The sequence below is a fragment of the Hoplias malabaricus genome, chromosome 3, assembly GCF_029633855.1.
Source record: "Hoplias malabaricus isolate fHopMal1 chromosome 3, fHopMal1.hap1, whole genome shotgun sequence".
In the NCBI taxonomy this organism is placed as follows: Eukaryota; Metazoa; Chordata; class Actinopteri; order Characiformes; family Erythrinidae; genus Hoplias; species Hoplias malabaricus.
The window spans coordinates 2,026,529-2,045,234 of NC_089802.1; the positions used below are offsets into that span (position 1 = coordinate 2,026,529).

Sequence of the window (18,706 nt, forward strand, 5' to 3'; positions counted from 1 at the left end):
TTAGCGGCCTCAACAGGAACAGTTCAGTCTGGTTCCAGGTGACAATTAGGAGTGTAGCACTAGAATCAGGATTAATTAGGTCACTTGGGGCGGCAGTATTACATATGAACCCTGTAAAAATACCACACAGGAAACTTTTACTCTGTGACAGCCCTAATATTTCTGTTGGGAACATTTTCTGATATGCTTCTTTTAGCCTTTCCAAATATCTTACTATTTTATTTATGTGGCTGTAGAGGGAGCAAGGGAGCACGACTCAGCAGAACACCGGAGTACAGCGGTGTCAGCAGAGACAGAGTCAGGGATGTGAATTCACACCAACCCTGTGTGCTGTATGTCCCTGTTTAACTAGCTAACGAACTACTGCGGATATGGAATGATGCAGCTAAAGTAGTTTAAATGCAGTAACTGAAGCAGGTTTCATATATGGGTCGACTTGCATGGTCTTGGAGATCGACCTGATGGCGCCCACTGCTCACGAACTAATTTACCTTGTGTTTTGTGCTGAATTGTAAACTGTGGTCCAAGTGTTTGTTCTGCAGTCACCGTCGGTTTTATTCATTTTTGGAGCTGAAAGAACAGTCCTGAATCTTCATGTTAAAAAGTTAACCACTCTCCAGGGTCATTTCTAGGTCAGCCACTTAATGTATAATCCCCTGCGATTGCGTTCACGACCTCGCGCACGGAACAGGCCCGTGGCGCTGAGATTTAGAGGCAGAGAAGAGGTCGTGGGTTAGCTGTTGAATTTGAATAATTCACAGGACATGCATAAATCATCATTCTCCAAAACTGTCTCAGCCGTGGGAATGCAGATGACAACCCGCAACGACATTGCTGTTATTAATGTTGTGTTACTATACATTTCATTAGCATAAAGTAATTAAGCATTCAAGGAATGACCTCTCTGTCTCTGTCTTTTTCTCACCTCAAAATCTCAAAAAAAAAGCCTGACCCTAGGATCTATGCCATGGACCCAGAAAGTATTCGGACTTTTGAGGGCGGCACATTGTCACTAAAACACAGCTGCAGGGTGGGCTCGTCTTCTCAGGTCACTGTCTCTGAGGAGTGTGGAGTGTTCTCCTTGTGTCTGTGTGGGTTTTCTCCGGCTGCTACGGTTTCCTCGTACAGTCCAAACACATGTGAGTAGAGGGAGTGACTGTGTGAAAATGTGAGTGTGATTCCATTCAATGCACACTCACCCTGTCACTCTCACCTGGGGACAGTTTCACACATTGTGTTTGGACCAGTGGCGGATGCTGGTCTTTCAAGGAGGGGAAGCTCAATTTCGGCCTACGTCATAAAATGTGTGGGTTTATTTATACGTAAATTCTACCCTCCGTTCCTTTTCAAGAAAATGATCTGTGACCCTGTCGTACCAACAAGGCGTCTTTTCCAGGGACTTGACTAGTGTCCTCTCAATGGCCAGCAGAGCTAGGCTTAAACGGCCTTGGCCCATGTGAAGTGTGTCCGCCTGTGAGTGCTTTGTGACGGTGGAGGGGCTCAGCAGCACCCGCTGGACAGAAACTGCGGTAGAAGTCAGAAAGAGTGATAGAAGTCAGTCTTCAAACACAAGCAGCTACAAAAAACCCACCAGAAATAGAAGCTCGATTTGTCTCTAGTCGTTTTTAACAAAAAAAATGCCGCTAAGAGGATTAAGAAAGTCTCCGGTTCAACTCAGAACAGAATGAAAATGTAATGCTCCCACGGATCTTTACACCAAAGGATCGCTGATTCGCTCATTTCGCTGTCAATCAAAAAGGGATTCAGCCTCAGACAGATCATCCAATCATCATGCAGCAGCTGAGCGTCCGGGCCAGCCGAGGCCCGCCCACTGCCCCATAGACCCCCAGAGACGCTGAGCGTCCGATGGGCGGGACAAAGCCCAGCATTTATCCAATGGCTATTGAACTCTGTGGATGCTCAGCGTCCTCACTGTTTAAAGCACAGTGAAGCTGCGGGAATGATTGAGAGGAAAGCCGTGTCTTTACCAGTGATAAGAAGCTGATTCTGAACAAAAGTTGAGCGCGTTGTAGTGCACATTTATTCAATGACATGTACACAACAGTATATATTTGATCACTTATTTTTTGACATTTTAGTGGAAGCTGAGCTTCTCTTGCAGTCTTAGAGCAATCGTCTCTGGTTTGGACTGTGGGAGGAAACTCAAGCACATGAAGGAAACAGACACAGAGAGCGCTTTCACACCAACAGACCTCCGGTTCTTGAACTGGTTCCGTTTTACCTCCTTGGAACGCTGGTTCTTTCTAGTGAACGTGCCTCTCACATCTCCGCCTGTTTCGATGGGAACCAAGGATATATCATCAGCAGGGGGCGCTGTAGTGTTGCCCTGTTACAGTGCCGTTTCTGAATTCAACTCCAGAGAAGTAGATAAAAATGACGTCTGTACGATCAGGAACACGTATTTCCATTTTTGTCATTTTTTTTAGTTTACTGCATCATCTGAACACAGCAGCTGTCCTTCACACTGTGTGAAAAATTCATGATGAATGGACCAATAGAAACACTCCAAAATTATATTGAGATAATATTACACTGCGATGTTAAAAAGGGCAGGGTTTTTCCACAGAAATCGATGATGGAACATGTCATGTTATTAATAATGCGTGTTTCATAGCCTAATTGTGGGGTCTCGCTCCCCAGCACATTCTGTGTGCACTTCTCTCTACTTTTATCCGGGGAATAGTAGCTGACACACCTTGTGTCACGCCAAACACAGCTCAAAAACAATGTGCCTCTCGTATTTTCTTTTATTTTTTTACACTCTGTAAATGTCACGTCCAGCTCCACTGCATCATAGCTCTTTATTTGAGGCTCTGAGCTCTTTCTGGATTTTCAAAGTTTAGCGCCCTCACGGATGACGTCACGGTTCTCACTGAGGAACCGAATATTCGGGAGTCTGTCTGGTGTTAGTGCTCTTGTTGGTATTCCTCTGCACTCTCTGACCACTGCCCTGGACTGTGACTATAATTTGAGGAAATGTTTTATAAATGAAAACACTTCCATCCGACAGCCTCCAGCGCTAATCAGTCACGCTAGTGGTGCTCTAGCAAATCATCAGCCCATCTGCAGCTGTCCTTCTTAGATACATATTAAATTGGCAGATTTATTTGATGCTTCTGTTCTGTTTACTTTGTAGAGTTTGTTGCCTCAGTGCCTCTTATTTGAATTTTTTGTTCCACCTTAAATAGTGCAGCAGCAACACTGGTGGTTAAGCATCCTGTTTGGTTTCCATTCCACTTCAAATAGTGCAGCTGTTACATGCTGGTGCTCTAGTGTCTTGCTCAGTTTTTTGTATTTGTTCCATTTTACAAGGTGCAATGGTTACATTCTTATACTCAAATATTTCTCCCCCCTTAAATAGTGCAGCCGTTACATTCTAGTACATTGCAAGGTCTAACAGAGTCTGAGTGGGGTTTAGTCTGATGCCAGAGCTCCTCACAGTGTGGGATTGACTAATCTTCCTGTTATACACTCGGACACACACTGGGCAGCGATCTGTCACCACAACAATCTCCTGTATCTCCGTAAAGACACACACACACACACACACACACACAGTTACACAAACACATAGTTACACAAACACACACAAAAGTATCACAGCTTCTTAAAAGTGAGTGTGAGAGTGACAGGGTGAGTGTGTGAAACTGTCCACAGGTGTGAGTGTGGGAGTGACTGGGTGAGTGTGAGAGTGACTGGGTGAGTGTGTGAAACTGTCCACAGGTGTGAGTGTGAGAGTGACTGGGTGAGTGTGTGAAACATGTCCACAGGTGTGAGGGTGAGAGTGACAGGGTGAGTGTGAGAGTGACTGGGTGAGAGTGTGAAACTGTCCACAGGTGTGAGTGTGACTGGGTGTGTGAGTGAGTGACAGGTGTGAGTGTGTGAAACTGTCCACAAGTGTGAGTGTTAGTGACTGTGTGAGTGTGAGAGTGACTGGGTGAGTGTGTGAAACATGTCCACAGGTGTGAGTGTGGGAGTGACTGGGTGAGTGTGAGAGTGACTGGGTGAGTGTGTGAAACTGTCCACAGGTGTGAGGGTGAGAGTGACAGGGTGAGTGTGAGAGTGACTGGGTGAGTGTGTGAAACATGTCCACAGGTGTGAGTGTGTGAGTGACTGGGTGAGTGTGAGAGTGACTGGGTGAGAGTGTGAAACTGTCCACAGGTGTGAGTGTGACTGGGTGTGTGAGTGAGTGACAGGTGTGAGTGTGTGAAACTGTCCACAAGTGTGAGTGTTAGTGACTGTGTGAGTGTGAGAGTGACTGGGTGAGTGTGTGAAACTGTCCACAGATGTGAGAGTGACTGAGTGAATGAGAGATGCCCTGTGAAGGACTGAGAAATAGTGCCCCTTGTGATGCCATTCCCAGTCACCTTGAACACTGGCGTTCCACAAGGTTGTGTTCTGAGCCCGATTCTGTACTCTCTCTTCACCCATGACTGTGTACCTGCCTATGGTTCAAACACCGTAGTCAAATTCGCAGATGACACCACGGTGATAGGCTTGAATACAGACAATAATGAAACGGCCTACTGGGATGAAGTAGAGCATCTGTCTTTACGGTGGCACAACAATAACCTGGTACTAAACACGCTCAAAACAAAGGAGATCATCATGGACTTCAGACGGACTAGGAACCAAGCTCACACCCCCATTTACATCAACGGAATTGCAGTGGATCAGGTGCCCAGTTTCAAGTTCCTTGGTCTCCACATTTCCAATGATCTCACCTGGTCCTTGAACTCCTCCGTCCTCATCAAAAAGGTGCAGCAGCGCCTCTATTTTCTTTGGAGTCTGAAGAAAGCTCACTTGTCTCCCAGGATACTGGTGAACTTTTACCGCTGTACTATCGAGAGCCTTCTTACCAACTGCATCTCTGTATGGTACGGCAGTTGCTGTGTTGCAGACCGCAAAGCTCTCCAGCGGGTGGTAAAAACAGCACAGCGCATCATAGGCACCGAATTACCAACCATCGAGGACATCAACCACAAACGCTGCCTGGGCAGGGCAAAAAACATCGTCAAGGACGTCACCCACCCAAATCATGGCCTTTTACCATCTGGCAGACGTTACAGGAGCCTCTGTTCCCGCACTAACAGGCTTCGTAACAGTTATTTTCCTGAGGCTGTTATCCGGATGAACACTATTCAGACACTTTAAATAAACATTTATTGAACTTCTGGTTAGATGCTAACTACATTTCATTGGCCCTGTACTTGTACTCTACACAATGACAATAAAGTTGAATCTATTCTAATGGTGAGTGAATGAGGAGGGTGTGTTGAGTGAGTGACAGAGTGAATGATCTGTGAAACTTGTCGATACGCTGTAAATAGCTCTAAGCGATGGTGCCGTGAGAATAAAGTAGACGTTTAAAGTTTACGGTTTAAATATTCAGGGAGAGTAAAGGTGGAGCCGAGCCTCATTAGCAGGCGCTGGACGAGTGTGATTAATGGAAGTGGACGGCGTCCACACAGGACACAGTGTCTCCTCCGTGCTCTGTTGCCTCTCTGTGAATTTGATAAAGGAACAAGGACACACACACATTCAGAATAAAAGCCACAGCTGGATCTACCCCCATTAATCTGAGAGTGTAAAGCACCAGAGGCTTGGAGAACTACGACACAACGGCCCAGAGTCCCAGAGTGTCTGGACGGCGAGAAATAATGAATGTCTACCGAGGGTCCAGATCTGAGATCAGTGGTGAGTTTATTTCTTGGTTTACAGAGAAAGCAGCCACGGCTATGAGCCACAACAATGAGAACAGGAAGTTTAAGAGTGCACGTTGTGAAATCTCATGGCCCTCCCCCCTCCCCCCCACTGGGCTCTTACACAACCTTTTACCCAGAAAAAGACAGATGACCTTCATTCTGACTCATTTTAGATTATTTATATATATTTTTTGTAATCAAGGCCTAAAAAAGGACCAGTTCCTGATTTAATTCACACCACACTCCACTTTCTTGAAAAATCTGAAAGCGCTTTATTGGCCAGGAGATTAAAACCCAGAATGTGTATCAGAGCGGTGTTTGATCTGAAAGGTCACATAAGACACAGAGGCGAGGGATTGGGCTCCGCCTGCGAAGGTGTTGTGTTACTACACTGAGAAAACCCAGTGGGAAAAACATGGACCAAAAGATTTGGCACACGCATCTAATCAGCGACACTTACAGCTGTGTGGGGGCGGGGGCTGACACAGGGATTGAACCCAGGACCCCGAGACCCTGCAGATGAGTGGTAGAGTCAGCACCTCCAGCACCACCCTGCTGCTCTGGAGTTTTTATTGCATAGAAAATATAAAGAGATTAAATAGAACAGGGATTCCATGAAGAAACTTTGGTCTAGAGCTGGACGATACGGTGGAAATTTATATCACGATATATTTCTTCATTTCTGTCAATACGATGTTATTAAAAAAGCCACAAACTGAAAGCAACACGACATCACCCTCAAATAAAAGCCTCTTGGTTTTATTCAAGATTAATATTTTTAAACTGTGTGCTGAACTGACGACAGCATCCTGTAATGACCCTCAGTCAGTGAATGATGTAAGTGATGTACACTGAAATATAGAAAATGTGTTTATACGTCATATTGAAGATATTGAAACATTTAATATTGTGATATATATTGATATTGAATTATTGTCCAGCCCTAAACAGATGGGCTAAAGTCTTATTGTAGAACTACAGAGTGCTCCTGTGTGGTCAGTGGAGCTGAGATTAATGGATGGTGAGTGGACACAGAGTTTAAAAAAACTCCAGAAATGACTCTGCAGAAGCTGGAGGAATGTGAGACTGAGACAGAGCGGTCATTCCAGAGGTCATCCCTCCTCCAGTTTGCTCCGAGGGCTGAGAGATTATCGACCCTCTCCTGATGGTGATGCTTAGATAGTGAAGCTTCTGCTTTGAGAACAGAGGACGGTCAATTTCACAAAGCTATTGTTTATTCCTGTCCAGGGGAGTGTGAGGAGAGTGACATCACAGGGTCAACAGGGCAGTTCTGCTATTGTTAATGGACACCTCATTACAGACGGGGCTTAATGAGCCGAGCTGGACACCGGTGGACAGTGAGCCAGAGACAAAAATCGGACAGTGGGCTGTGGAAAGTGAGCAAGGGACACGAGCGGACAGTGAACTAGGGACATGAGCGGGCAGTGGGCTAGGGACACAAGCGGACAGTGGGCTGAGAACAGTGGGCTAGGGATACGAGAGGACAGTGAGCTGAGGACACGAGCAGACAGTGGGCTAAGGACAGTGGGCTAGGGACACATGGACAGAGGGCTAGGGACAGTGGGCTAGGGACACGAGCAAACAGTGAGCTGAGGACAGTGGGCTAGGGACAAGAGCGAACAGTGAGCTGAGGACAGTGGGCTAGGGACATGAGTAGTGAGTGGGCTGAGGACAGTGGGCTAGGGACATGAGTAGACAGTGGGCTAGGGACACGAGAGGACAGTGAGCTGAGGACAGTGGGCTAGGGACACGAGAGGACAGTGAGCTGAGGACAGTGGGCTAGGGACACGAGAGGACAGTGAGCTGAGGACAGTGGGCTGAGGACAGTGGGCTAGGGACACATGGACAGTGGGCTAGGGACACATGGACAGTGGGCTAGGGACACATGGACAGTGGGCTAGGGACACGAGCGGACAGTGGGCTAGGGACATGAGTTGACAGTGGGCTGAGGACAGTGGGCTAGGGACACGAGCGGACAGTGGGCTAGGGACATGAGTAGACAGTGAGCTGAGGACAGTGGGCTAGGGACACGAGCGGACAGTGGGCTAGGGACATGAGTAGACAGTGAGCTGAGGACAGTGGGCTAGGGACACGAGCGGACAGTGGGCTAGGGACACGAGCGGACAGTGGACTAGGGACACATGGACAGTGGGCTAGAGACACATGGACAGTGGGCTAGGGACACGAGTAGACAGTGAGCTGAGGACAGTGGGCTAGGGAGGCTCTGTGTCTGTGTAGAAATTACTGAAGGGCAAGTCCACTGATCTTTCAAAATTTCAGTATGGTTCATCTGTTATTCATATGTTTGGTGTGAAATTGTTATTACTGTCCATCGTAAAGCCTTATTTGCAAAACACTCTTGTTCAAACCCTAATGTCCATATTTAGACAAACAACAATAAAAAGAATGACATTCAGCAGCTCCTGAGCCAATGGTTGTCCTATAACTCAAACAGAACATACAGAAAGTCACCACAGCGATTTATCATCAGTGAGCGTGGAAAGGAAAGCAGAACATTCACAATCATCTCATCTGATAACTTTTTGAGGCATTAAACTTTTGTCTGGTTACCATCATTACCACTGACCCTGAGCATTTTTTACGTAGAACTACTGTGAAGACAAGCTGTAGTCTGTGGTTACTGTAGTCACCCTCACAGCCATTGGTTCAACAGATTGAATGATGGACAGAACAGTGGACACAGTCAGAACACAAACTCGGATTGTGTTGGTTTTAATGGGAGTTGGTGAATTAATGAATGGCGCTGGAACTGGATTTGATGGAGGTCAATAATGTGCTTTCTCTCTCTCTGCCACTCTATCTTTTCTTTTGTCCCCTCTCCCCCTCTCTCTCCACCTTCATCTGTGCTCTCTCTCCCTCTGTCTGTCTCTGTGTCTGTCTCTTTTTATCTCTCTGTGTCTCTCTCTCTCTCTCTCTCTGCTTCTCTTTCTGTCTCTTTCTATGTATCCCTCTCTCTTGCTCTACCTGTTTTTTTCTCTCTCTCTTGCTTTGTCTTTCTGTCTCTCTCTCTCTCTCTCTCTTTCTTACTCTCTTTCTCTCTCTCTCTCTGTCTCTCTCTCTTGCTTACTCTGTCTTTCTCTCTCACTCTCTCTCTCTGTCTGTCTCCGTCTCTTTTTTTTCTCTTTCTCTCTCTCTCACTCTGTCTCCGTCTCTCTCTTTTTTTTCTCTCTCTCTCTCTTCTTTCTCCTCTTTCTCTCTTTTCTCTCTCTCTCTCTCTCTGTGGATGTTTGCTGTGAATGTAGATCAGTGGTGGAGCTCAGTCATTAGGACGCTCTAATGAAGGCAGGCTTTGTCAGATGATTGAATTTGTGATGAAGGGCAGGCAGATAGCCTCCTGTGTTTGCTCAAGCCATGCAATTACTGTGTGTGTGTGTGCCAGAGAGAGAGAGAATGTGTGTACTAGTTTTTCCTCACACTGTGGGGACCGAGGTCTGTTTGAACGCTCACATTGCGGGGCCTGATCTTCCCTGTGCATAGAGGTTGGAGTCAGTGGTAGAGTTAAGGTGTGTCATGTCCACTGCTGGTCAGAAATGACCTTGCAAACACTTTTTTCCGAAACATTTTTAAAAATAACACAAATGATGAGCGGTGTTTGAGTCAGCTGCTATGTGCCACAGTTAGAGATCATCACTGATGTAATTTTCAGCTGAAACTGCTCTTGAGGAACGAATGATTCATTTCTAATTGTGAAGGGGAAGACGTAATCATGCTTTCTTCATGAAACGTTAGTGACGTGCTTTGGTTCTCCCCCTGTGTAAACAGCCCCTGTTCAGAACGCCCGCTTTCAGCACCTGTTCCTTTAAATGATAATGAGCCGCTCGCTGTTCACCCCGACCCCGAGCGCACAGCAGTGAGGAGCGAGGAGCAGAAGCTCTGGTTTTTAGCCGTTTTCACTCTGTTCTGTTATTTCTTTGTTCTCGTCTATCATAAATGCAGGTCCAGCGCTGTGATTGGACAAGGGTGACATTCATTAGTTGTCCTCTTTAAATCACACACACATTACTGGGGTGTTTTATCTGATTGAGTATTTTGTCGCTGTTGTGACGAACTGACTACGGCGTCCTGTCTTTAACCCACTGTAACCTCTGAAACAGTGTTTGGTTCAGACTCAGCACATTCACAGGATGTGAGTGACATCCTAAACCAGCTCTCTGCTTACACAACTCTTCACATCACACACAATCTAATCTCTCCCACACACATGCAGGGCTCTGTGGGACGGAAATAGAAGTTATAAAGTGTGTGTCTCTTCAGAAAGCCAGAGAGATCTTTAGGTGTGTGTCTGGAGGTGGCTGTTTGGACGCAGCTGGAATACTGTGCTTTGTGTCTGGGACATACACATCTGCTTCTTATCAACACCTTAAACCAACAGGTATCAGAATAAATACTTTCATTGTCCAGGGGGAAACACCATATTTTTATCCATATTTTAATAATGATTCATTTAAAATTATATTTTATTAGTTGTTATTATTATTATTATTATTATTATTATTATTGTTGTTGTTGTTGTTATCGTTATTATTATTGTTGTTGTCATTATTACTATTATTCTTGTTGTTGTCGTTATTACTGTTATTCTTGTTGTTGTCGTTATCGTTATTACTATTATTCTTGTTGTTGTCGTTATTACTGTTATTCTTGTTGTTGTTGTTGTTGTTGTTGTTGTTGCCGTTATTATATTGATCATGGTTTTGTCTTAATTTGAATACTCCACCTGCTCTGTACATCATGAGACATTATCATAAAGCTTTAATCAATAGAAACCCTCCAATTAATCTCTAAATAATATCTTCTAAAAGGGCTGTGCTACATCACATCATTCACAATATTATCGTCATAATTGTTTAAACAATAAAGAAGTCAATATTGTGACAATGGTGATATTCTGACTTCATGAAGTTATCCGTAATATGGCATACGTCCTTCACTAGTCGTTTAGTCACGGTGAACTACGGTGTGGAGGTGATTTTGTTACAGAATATCACACGTATAATAATAACTTATTACTAATAACTTATTATATATTTAATACAATTTTAATTTTATACAATGAATATTAATATTTATTTTATTGCAATAGTGTGTTCTTAAAATGAATGTGTTTTTCAGTCTTTAGTTCATATCGCCAAGAATATCGTTATCGCCAAAATATCCTGAAATATCGGGGTATAATTTCAGGGCCGTATCGCCCACCCTTCTAGCATTAACTTACTCTGAAGGTTAACTTTCTTTTAACATTCTCCTCAACAATCACATCCAGATCACAGCAGAGCTGACTCCGTGTCTTCATTTCTACAGGACACTGTTCTTTGACTTAGCACTCTCCTCCGAGTGTGTTGAGGTCTCCAGGAGTTCTGTATGTTTACTGTACATTGGAGCACTCGTCTCTGAATGTGTTGAGGTTTTCAGTCATTAGTAACTGGTCTATAATACAGTTTCAAGTGTCCGTAGATGTGAGTGAATGTGGGTAGGCTCCGGATTCAGCGCGACCCTGAACTAGATAAGGGTCACAGGCAATGAATGAATGACTGATACAGTTTCACATCCTTTTTTGACTTTGTTGAGCCTCGTGTTGATGCTGGTTGCGTTACCGATGGCGAGGCTGACATGATGGGCTCAGGCTGTGTGTGGGAGGTGGTGGCACAGATGCTGTATTAGGAACTGGCTTTGACTCAAACTGGAGAAAGAGAGGAAATGAGATGTTGCTGAAGGGAACAGAAAATATTTTTAAAACTTGTCTTCCATGAATAAAAATTGTAGAGCAAAGTGTGAGTGTGTGTGTGGTTTGTTAGTATTACAACATGAATGTGTGATGTGAGTACTCCTTTGTGTGTAAGACGTTCACAGTGTACGGAACACGCCAGAAGTTTAGACAGCACTCAAAATGAACAAATAGACATCTCTAGATTGTTTGCTGTGAGAAAGACTGATTCACGAAGGAAGGTGAACTGACGACTGCTGTTTGCTGAAATAAGCCAGCAATGTTCAGATGTGTGGCAGTTGCAATAAAATACTAATATATGTGTCATAACGCCCTTTGGCCCCTGTTCTACACGAAGTCTTCTCTGCTCTCAGGTTACTCCCCGGCTCCTGAGATGATGTAGAGGTCAGCAGTGTGCGCTCCCTACTCTTCCTCATGGATGAAGGACCAGAGCTGCAGTTTCCCCCGCTCCGTCCGGCCCTCTGCTCTCGGCTCCGGCGGTGAAGTCCGTCCTGCTGGAGCCTGGTCTGGAAGGGCTATGGCCCACATGCACTACAAATACAACCAGCTCCACTCCGCAGCTGAGGAGTACAGCAGGAAGCCGCTGCCACTTCAGGTATTCAAGGTCTCCTCAGGTCTCCACAAAGCCATTGTTATAATGTGTTCAATATTATAACCTCGTTATAACTCTGCGTGGATTCTGGAGCGAAAGTGTGTGTGTGAACACAAGCTGAAAAAAATAGCACCCTCTCAAAAACACACACCTCAGTGCTGTTTACTCTTTATAAATTACATTCTTCCTCTAAATGTGCGCAAGTAAAGCAGCCTCATGTTCCCCCTCCGTAACGCCCACATTTACTTATGCAAATACCCTCATAAATATTTACACATGGGCTCCTCTGCTCACTTTTGCGTGAGACCGGTGGTTTGTGTAAGTAGTCACACCTGTTTAGACTACACCTGTCTATTTATTATGGAGTTTAATTAGTTGGGAAAGTGCTGTTGTTGTTGCTGTTATTACTATTATAAAATGTGCTTTGCAAATAAAAATAATAGAGTATAATAAATAAAACAAAATAAAATAGGAATAAAATGCAGGGTTAAATAAAACGTAAATAAAAAGTAAAATAAGAGTTGACTAAAACGCTGCAAACAATTAAACTTTTAACTTCTATGAAAGATAGTATAAACATATTTGTGTTACTCTTCCTTTCTCATGAACGTGTGAGGAAGGTTTGCACATTTACTTGCAGTTCTTTATTTCACCACATGATGCCACCAGTTCATGAATCCTTTATAAATAAAGCTCCTTAGACTTCATTCTAAAAACTCAATTTCTGTGATGACAGAGCCCTGCTTACCACTGTCTCCTGAAGAAGACGTCAACTAGAAGGCAACATATGAATGTGTCCCTGTGTTATATACACAATATGTGTAGTTACATATATAGTTACACACAGAGGAGGCATATTAAAGCAGGGTCTGAGCTCTGTGAGCTTCACTGAAGTCACTCTGGAGCTGTTTCATGGCCTTTAGGGTCTCCTCCATCAAAACCAAGGCCCTAACTGCCGCAGCAGTCGACAGGTGCAGGTCCACAGCCGTTTGTTGATGAAAGTAAAGCCCATTCAGCCGCTGTGTCTCCTGCCAAGGAGGCCTCTGTGGACTAAGTGTTTATTAACAGTGCTCACTCTTGCTGGGGGTTGGAGGTCATTTCTGTCGCTGAAGATCGTCTCAGGGACTTCAGGTTCCTTATGCTGCCTTTAATACACTAGACTAAGCCTTTAGGTGTTCGCTGAGAGTTCAAGACTCTTGCCCTGTGTCCAAACAGCTTCTGCAAAACCCACAAGGGGTTAATTCAGTGACCCCCCCCCCCCCCCCCCCATTTGCACAAAGTACAGGTGTGAAAAGGGCAGGGCCGTCACTAGAGGTTAATGATTAGGGGGGGCTAATATTTAACCGGGGGGGTCTGGGGTAATTGCCTCATGGCACCTAGTCTTTGACGAGGTACAGATTGAGCAAAGCCACAAGGAGCTAAAATAACCTACAGACATTCATTCACATGCTCACTCTTTCACTCACGCACCAAGACAGTTATTAGAGAAACCAATTCACATAACCTCCAGGTGTTTTGGACCGTGGGAGGAAACCAGAGACCCTGGAGGAAACCCATGCAGACACTGGGAGAACATGGAAACACCACCCAGATGAGACTCGAAGCCAAGATCCCAGACGTATGCAAAAGACAAAATGCAATGTATATGAACATAAACTATAAAATGTGCTATAAAATCTATCATATACGGGATATTACAGGTTTAAAAAATGGGTATAACGTTTTAAATACTGTGCAGTTGTGTAAATAATTTAAATAATGGGAGAAATCCGGTCACCAGAGTCTCATTTTAATGGCAGCTGTGAATGTAAATGTGCTTTGGGTGTTATTTGTGACGGTGTGATTGGGGCCTGTTCACATCTTTTTATCCACACTACACTTCAGGTTATGTCCCTCACAAAAGTGTAGAGAAAACTTAACAAACACCATGTCCTCCCTCAGCTGGACTATGCCCCATTGGGAGTTCTTGCTGTTCTGGAGGTCCAGAGGGAACTGCACCGTCCCTGGACGCCCCTGTCCTGCCTCAGGCGCCCCAGAATCTACAGCTTCGTCTTCGGCCTCACCGTCATGTTCCTCATCATGGCCTCGTACGTGCTGAGCACCGAGAGGAAAGCGCTTCTTCTCACTCCGTCTCCGTACCACGCCGACCCCTCCCTAACTCCTGGGACCCTCCTCTTCAACCTGTCCTCCGACGGAGACCGCACCCAGATCAGACAGGTGCTGCACCACATCCTGTCCAAAGTGGACTTCAGTCCCAGGAAGCTCCCAGACCTGAGAACGCTGGTCCACAGCGAACCACACGTGAGTACCAGCTTAAGTGTTATTCCAGCTGCATTGCTTTTAAAGGGGACTTACTATGAAAAAACAATTATATTTAGAATGCATTAGCACATTAATGTGTGGATCTGGAGCCCACCAACCCACACACTGTGAAACAAGACCACCCCGTCAGTTCTCTGTGCGCTGCCTAAGTCAGAAAACACGGGATAGAACGAGACGTTCTGAATCTGCTCCGCTTCTGACGTCAAGTCTGATCGCCCCGCCCCCTCGTCTGAGTCTGTCCAATCACAGCACAGGACCCGCATTTAAAGACGAGGCTAAACGGAGAAAATACGATGGCTAAACAACGGTTAACGCCCCTGCTGTTGTTGTGGTTTCCAAGATTGCTTTCCTGTTGAAAAATGTGCTGATTTTACAGGGACTGTCTCAGACTTCCAGGCCACCCTGCCTCTCCCCTTATGTCCTGCATTATTCAGAGCTAAACCCTGTTTAACCGAGCCCTCGCTGCCTCCTAATCAGATATTAAAACAGCCAGAGGACTTTCAACACAGTCCTGTCGTTTACACGCAGCAAATCGCCACAGTCCTCATCACTGCCCTTAAAGGTTCTCCTCTCCGGTTCTCTCCGTCCTCTCACGGTCATGACCTCTGTGGTGGCCATCCTCATCTCTGTTCATTTCCTGTTGAGCGTCTGATGAAGAGGAAATGGTTCGCAGTGTAATTAGTATGTCATTGGAGCAGAAGGCTGGATTAATTGTCTGGGCTTTAATTAGAGGGAGCTGTGAGGCGTGTCCCTGACTCAAGACAAACAGACGCTCCAGGAGATGGGGGAGGGAGGGGTTGTGTCCAGAGCTGGACGGGAAGCTGTATCTCGTATCTGTGAAACACACACACACAATGAAACTTCTACAGCACTTTTCTCATCTCCCAAAGCACTTCAGCTTCTTTCAGACATTAGAGAGTCACCGCAACCGCCACCAACCTGCAGCATCCATCTGGACAATGAGTGTGTTGCTGTGGGAAATTGTCCACAGGGGTGTGTGTGAGAGAGTGACTGGGTGAGTGTGTGTCGGACTGGTGCTCTCTCCAGGGTGTGTTCCCGCCTTAGGTTTCAGATAGGCTTGACTTGGCTTTAATAAATAAATGAATCATATGAATGAATTGATGACTGAATGAATCAATCACTGAATCAATCACTGAATCATTCAATGAACACTGATCATCACTTACTTTTATTATTGCTGCAATTTTAATATTTCTAATACTCCCTTCTCCTGTGCCCCAGATGTTCTCGGTGGTTCCACGGGTCTTCCTGCCAGAAGCGAAGAACCCATGTTGGTACCAGCAGGTGTTGGGGAACGTGAGTGTTGACCCGTACCGCAGGAACTTGTACACCGTGTACTACAAAAGGTCCAGAATCGCGTTCCACTTCTTGCGGAGCTCCTTCAGGAAGCACCTGCTCCAGCGGAACGGCAGCTTCTACAGGATCCGCTGCCTGCCGTATTTCTACATCATCGGTCAGCCCAAGTGTGGAACCACGGATCTCTACGACCGACTCCGGATGCACCCGGACGTCCGGGTCACGGCACTGAAGGAGCCACACTGGTGGACGCGCAAGAGATTTGGTGAGTGGTCTTCACTCCTACTTTCAGGCAGTTTTACCACAGTTTACCAGTTCATTAGTGAACAGTATTTGTTGTGGTCCTAGACTGAACCAGTTAATACTCCACAGAGTGGGTCACCCACATGATGGTTGACCTTACTTAAAATAGGGTTGGTGCAAAATATATCCAGCTGCATTTTACTTGTATTCAGACATCCTTTCTAATGAGTGATTCAGCTGCTTTAAAGCAACACTAGGTAGAATTTTAACCTTCTAATTACAGCTTCAAAATCATTGTGATGCTCCACTGAGCTGAAATATTGAGAATAGAGCCTCACTCTTTGCTACTTCGTGCTCAACACTGCAGAAACTACACTTGTAACTTTTGGAGGCGAGTAGGAAACCACCCCCAACCTACCCCTTGATTTCATTCACAGGGCAACACACACTCACACATTCACTCACACCTATGGACACTTTTGAGTCGCCAATCCACCTACCAACGTGTGTTTTTGGACTGTGGGAGGAAACCGGAGCACCCAGAGGAAACCCACGCAGACACAGAGAGAACACACCACACTCCTCACAGACAGTCACCCGGAGGAAACCCATGCAGACGCGGGGAGAACACACCACACTCCTCACAGACAGTCACCCGGAGGAAACCCATGCAGACGCGGGGAGAACACACCACACTCCTCACAGACAGTCACCCGGAGGACACCCAAGTAGACACAGGGAGAACACACCTCACTCCTCACAGACAGTCACCCGGAGGAAACCCACGCAGACACGGGGAGAACACACCACACTCCTCACAGACAGTCACCCGGAGGAAACCCACGCAGACACGGGGAGAACACACCACACTCCTCACAGACAGTCACCCGGAGGAAACCCACGCAGACACAGGGAGAACACACCCCACTCCTCACAGACAGTCACCTGGAGGAAACCCACACAGACACAGGGAGAACACACCCTACTCCTCACAGACAGTCACCCGGAGTGGGAATCGAACCCACAACCTCCAGGCCCCTGGAGCTGCGTGACTTCAACACTACCTGCTGCGCCACCGTGCTGCCCCTCTAAGCATTCAGTAGTTTTGAATTATTATCAGAAGGAAAGGCTGTGTAGAATAAGACCAGAAGGTCACTGCTTAATGCTAGGCTTCGTATAGAGGGGTGTTAATCACCCCCGGTTTGAGGAGATGGAGTGGTGACTGTGATCCTGAGCCTCAGCATATGGCTGAATACAATCATCGGATACTGATACATCGCATTTATCTTTGGCATGAGACGCGTGAAACGGTGTAGTTTATCACCCTGCGTCGAGTCTGTCCCTGGTGTCTTCACTGTGGTTTAACCCCTTAGTGCAGTGGCCCGAGTAGCATCCATTTCCTTCTTTTTAGCTGTGTTTGTTATTGTGTGATAATCGCTGTCAAATAAAGTCTGACCCAGATGTTTAGTTTGTTCTTGTCAGAAACGGACGTTCTGAACTTAAATAAGCCCTCACCCTCACTCAGGACGGGACAGAAAGCCTTGTGCATCATTTTCTACAGTGATAGGAGACATGGGGCACTCAGAGTGCTCTGACTCTCCTCTGATTTATTTCACTCTGCACTGGTGAATGTGTCCAGGAGAAAACATATTCATGCCTGTTGATCGTGTGGTAGGAGCCTACACCTCCCTCTGAGCTGAAAAACCGAGCCCAAATCTCTCCTGGATATCTGCAGCAGATCAGCTCCAATCACATTCTTATCTACTGTCTACATCCAGACCAGCTCCAGACAGCAGCGCCTCACTGATCACCGCATTACTGCGGACACTCTGTCCAACACAGGCTCTCGTCCAAGACGAAAAAAAAGAAGTGCTCTCTCTTTATTTCAATCACATGCTCTCTTTCCTCTGCAAACACTGCAGCTGCAGTAGTCTGTAGGCACCTGCTGATCCAGCACAAGGACATTTCTTGGTGTTCAGTGTCTGTTTGCTGCAGTGGCAGCCTCTGTTCATCAGGGAAAGCTTTACACTAGCTGTTAGAACCTTTGCTGTGATGATTTGATGGCATTAAGTCACAGTAAAATTAGTGAAGTCAGGTGCTGATGCTGGAAGGTTGTTGTGGATCAAAAACAGCATTGAAACTTAGTGCTGGACGATAAGAATCCAAATCAATATCACAGTTAACTGAACACACACACCTCTGGATGACTGTCTGTGAGGAGTGTGGTGTGTTCTCCCTGTGTCTGTGTGGGTTTCCTCCGGGTGACTGTCTGTGAGGAGTGTGGTGTGTTCTCCCTGTGTCTGTGTGGGTTTCCTCCGGGTGACTGTCTGTGAGGAGTGTGGTGTGTTCTCTCTGTGTCTGTGTGGGTTTCCTCCGGGTGACTGTCTGTGAGGAGTGTGGTGTGTTCTCCCTGTGTCTGTGTGGGTTTCCTCCGGGTGACTGTCTGTGAGGAGTGTGGTGTGTTCTCCCTGTGTCCGCATGGGTTTCCTCCGGGTGACTGTCTGTGAGAAGTGTGGTGTGTTCTCCCTGTGTCTCTGTGGGTTTCCTCCCACAGTCCAAAAACACACGTTGGTAGGTTGATCGGCGACTTAAATGGGACCGTAGGTGTGATTGTGTGAGTGAATGTGTGTGTGTGTGTTGCCCTGTGAAGGACTGGCGCCCCCTCCAGGGTGTGTTCCCGCCTTGCGCCCAGTGATTCCAGGTAAACTCTGTACCCACTGCGACTCTGAACTGGATAAG

General features: G+C 46.1%; 1 protein-coding gene across 4 annotated transcripts in view; it reads left to right on the top strand.

Annotated features, from left to right (window-relative positions):
• The window catches only part of LOC136691813 (carbohydrate sulfotransferase 15-like), a 53,441-nt gene that overhangs the window by 15,326 nt on the left and 19,409 nt on the right, over positions 1-18,706 (top strand). For 2 of the 4 annotated variants that reach the window (XR_010801903.1, XM_066664641.1), the window contains exons 2-4: positions 11,847-12,088; positions 14,027-14,386; positions 15,650-15,989. Coding sequence is in view for 3 of the 4 variants with exons in the window: in XM_066664641.1 (XP_066520738.1) it covers positions 11,912-12,088; positions 14,027-14,386; positions 15,650-15,989 (877 nt within the window). In the remaining variant the exon portion in view is untranslated. Of the gene's footprint in view, positions 1-10,043; positions 10,141-11,830; positions 12,089-14,026; positions 14,387-15,649; positions 15,990-18,706 lie in introns of those variants that run through there. The other 2 variants (XM_066664642.1, XM_066664643.1) reach the window with 2 other exon arrangements.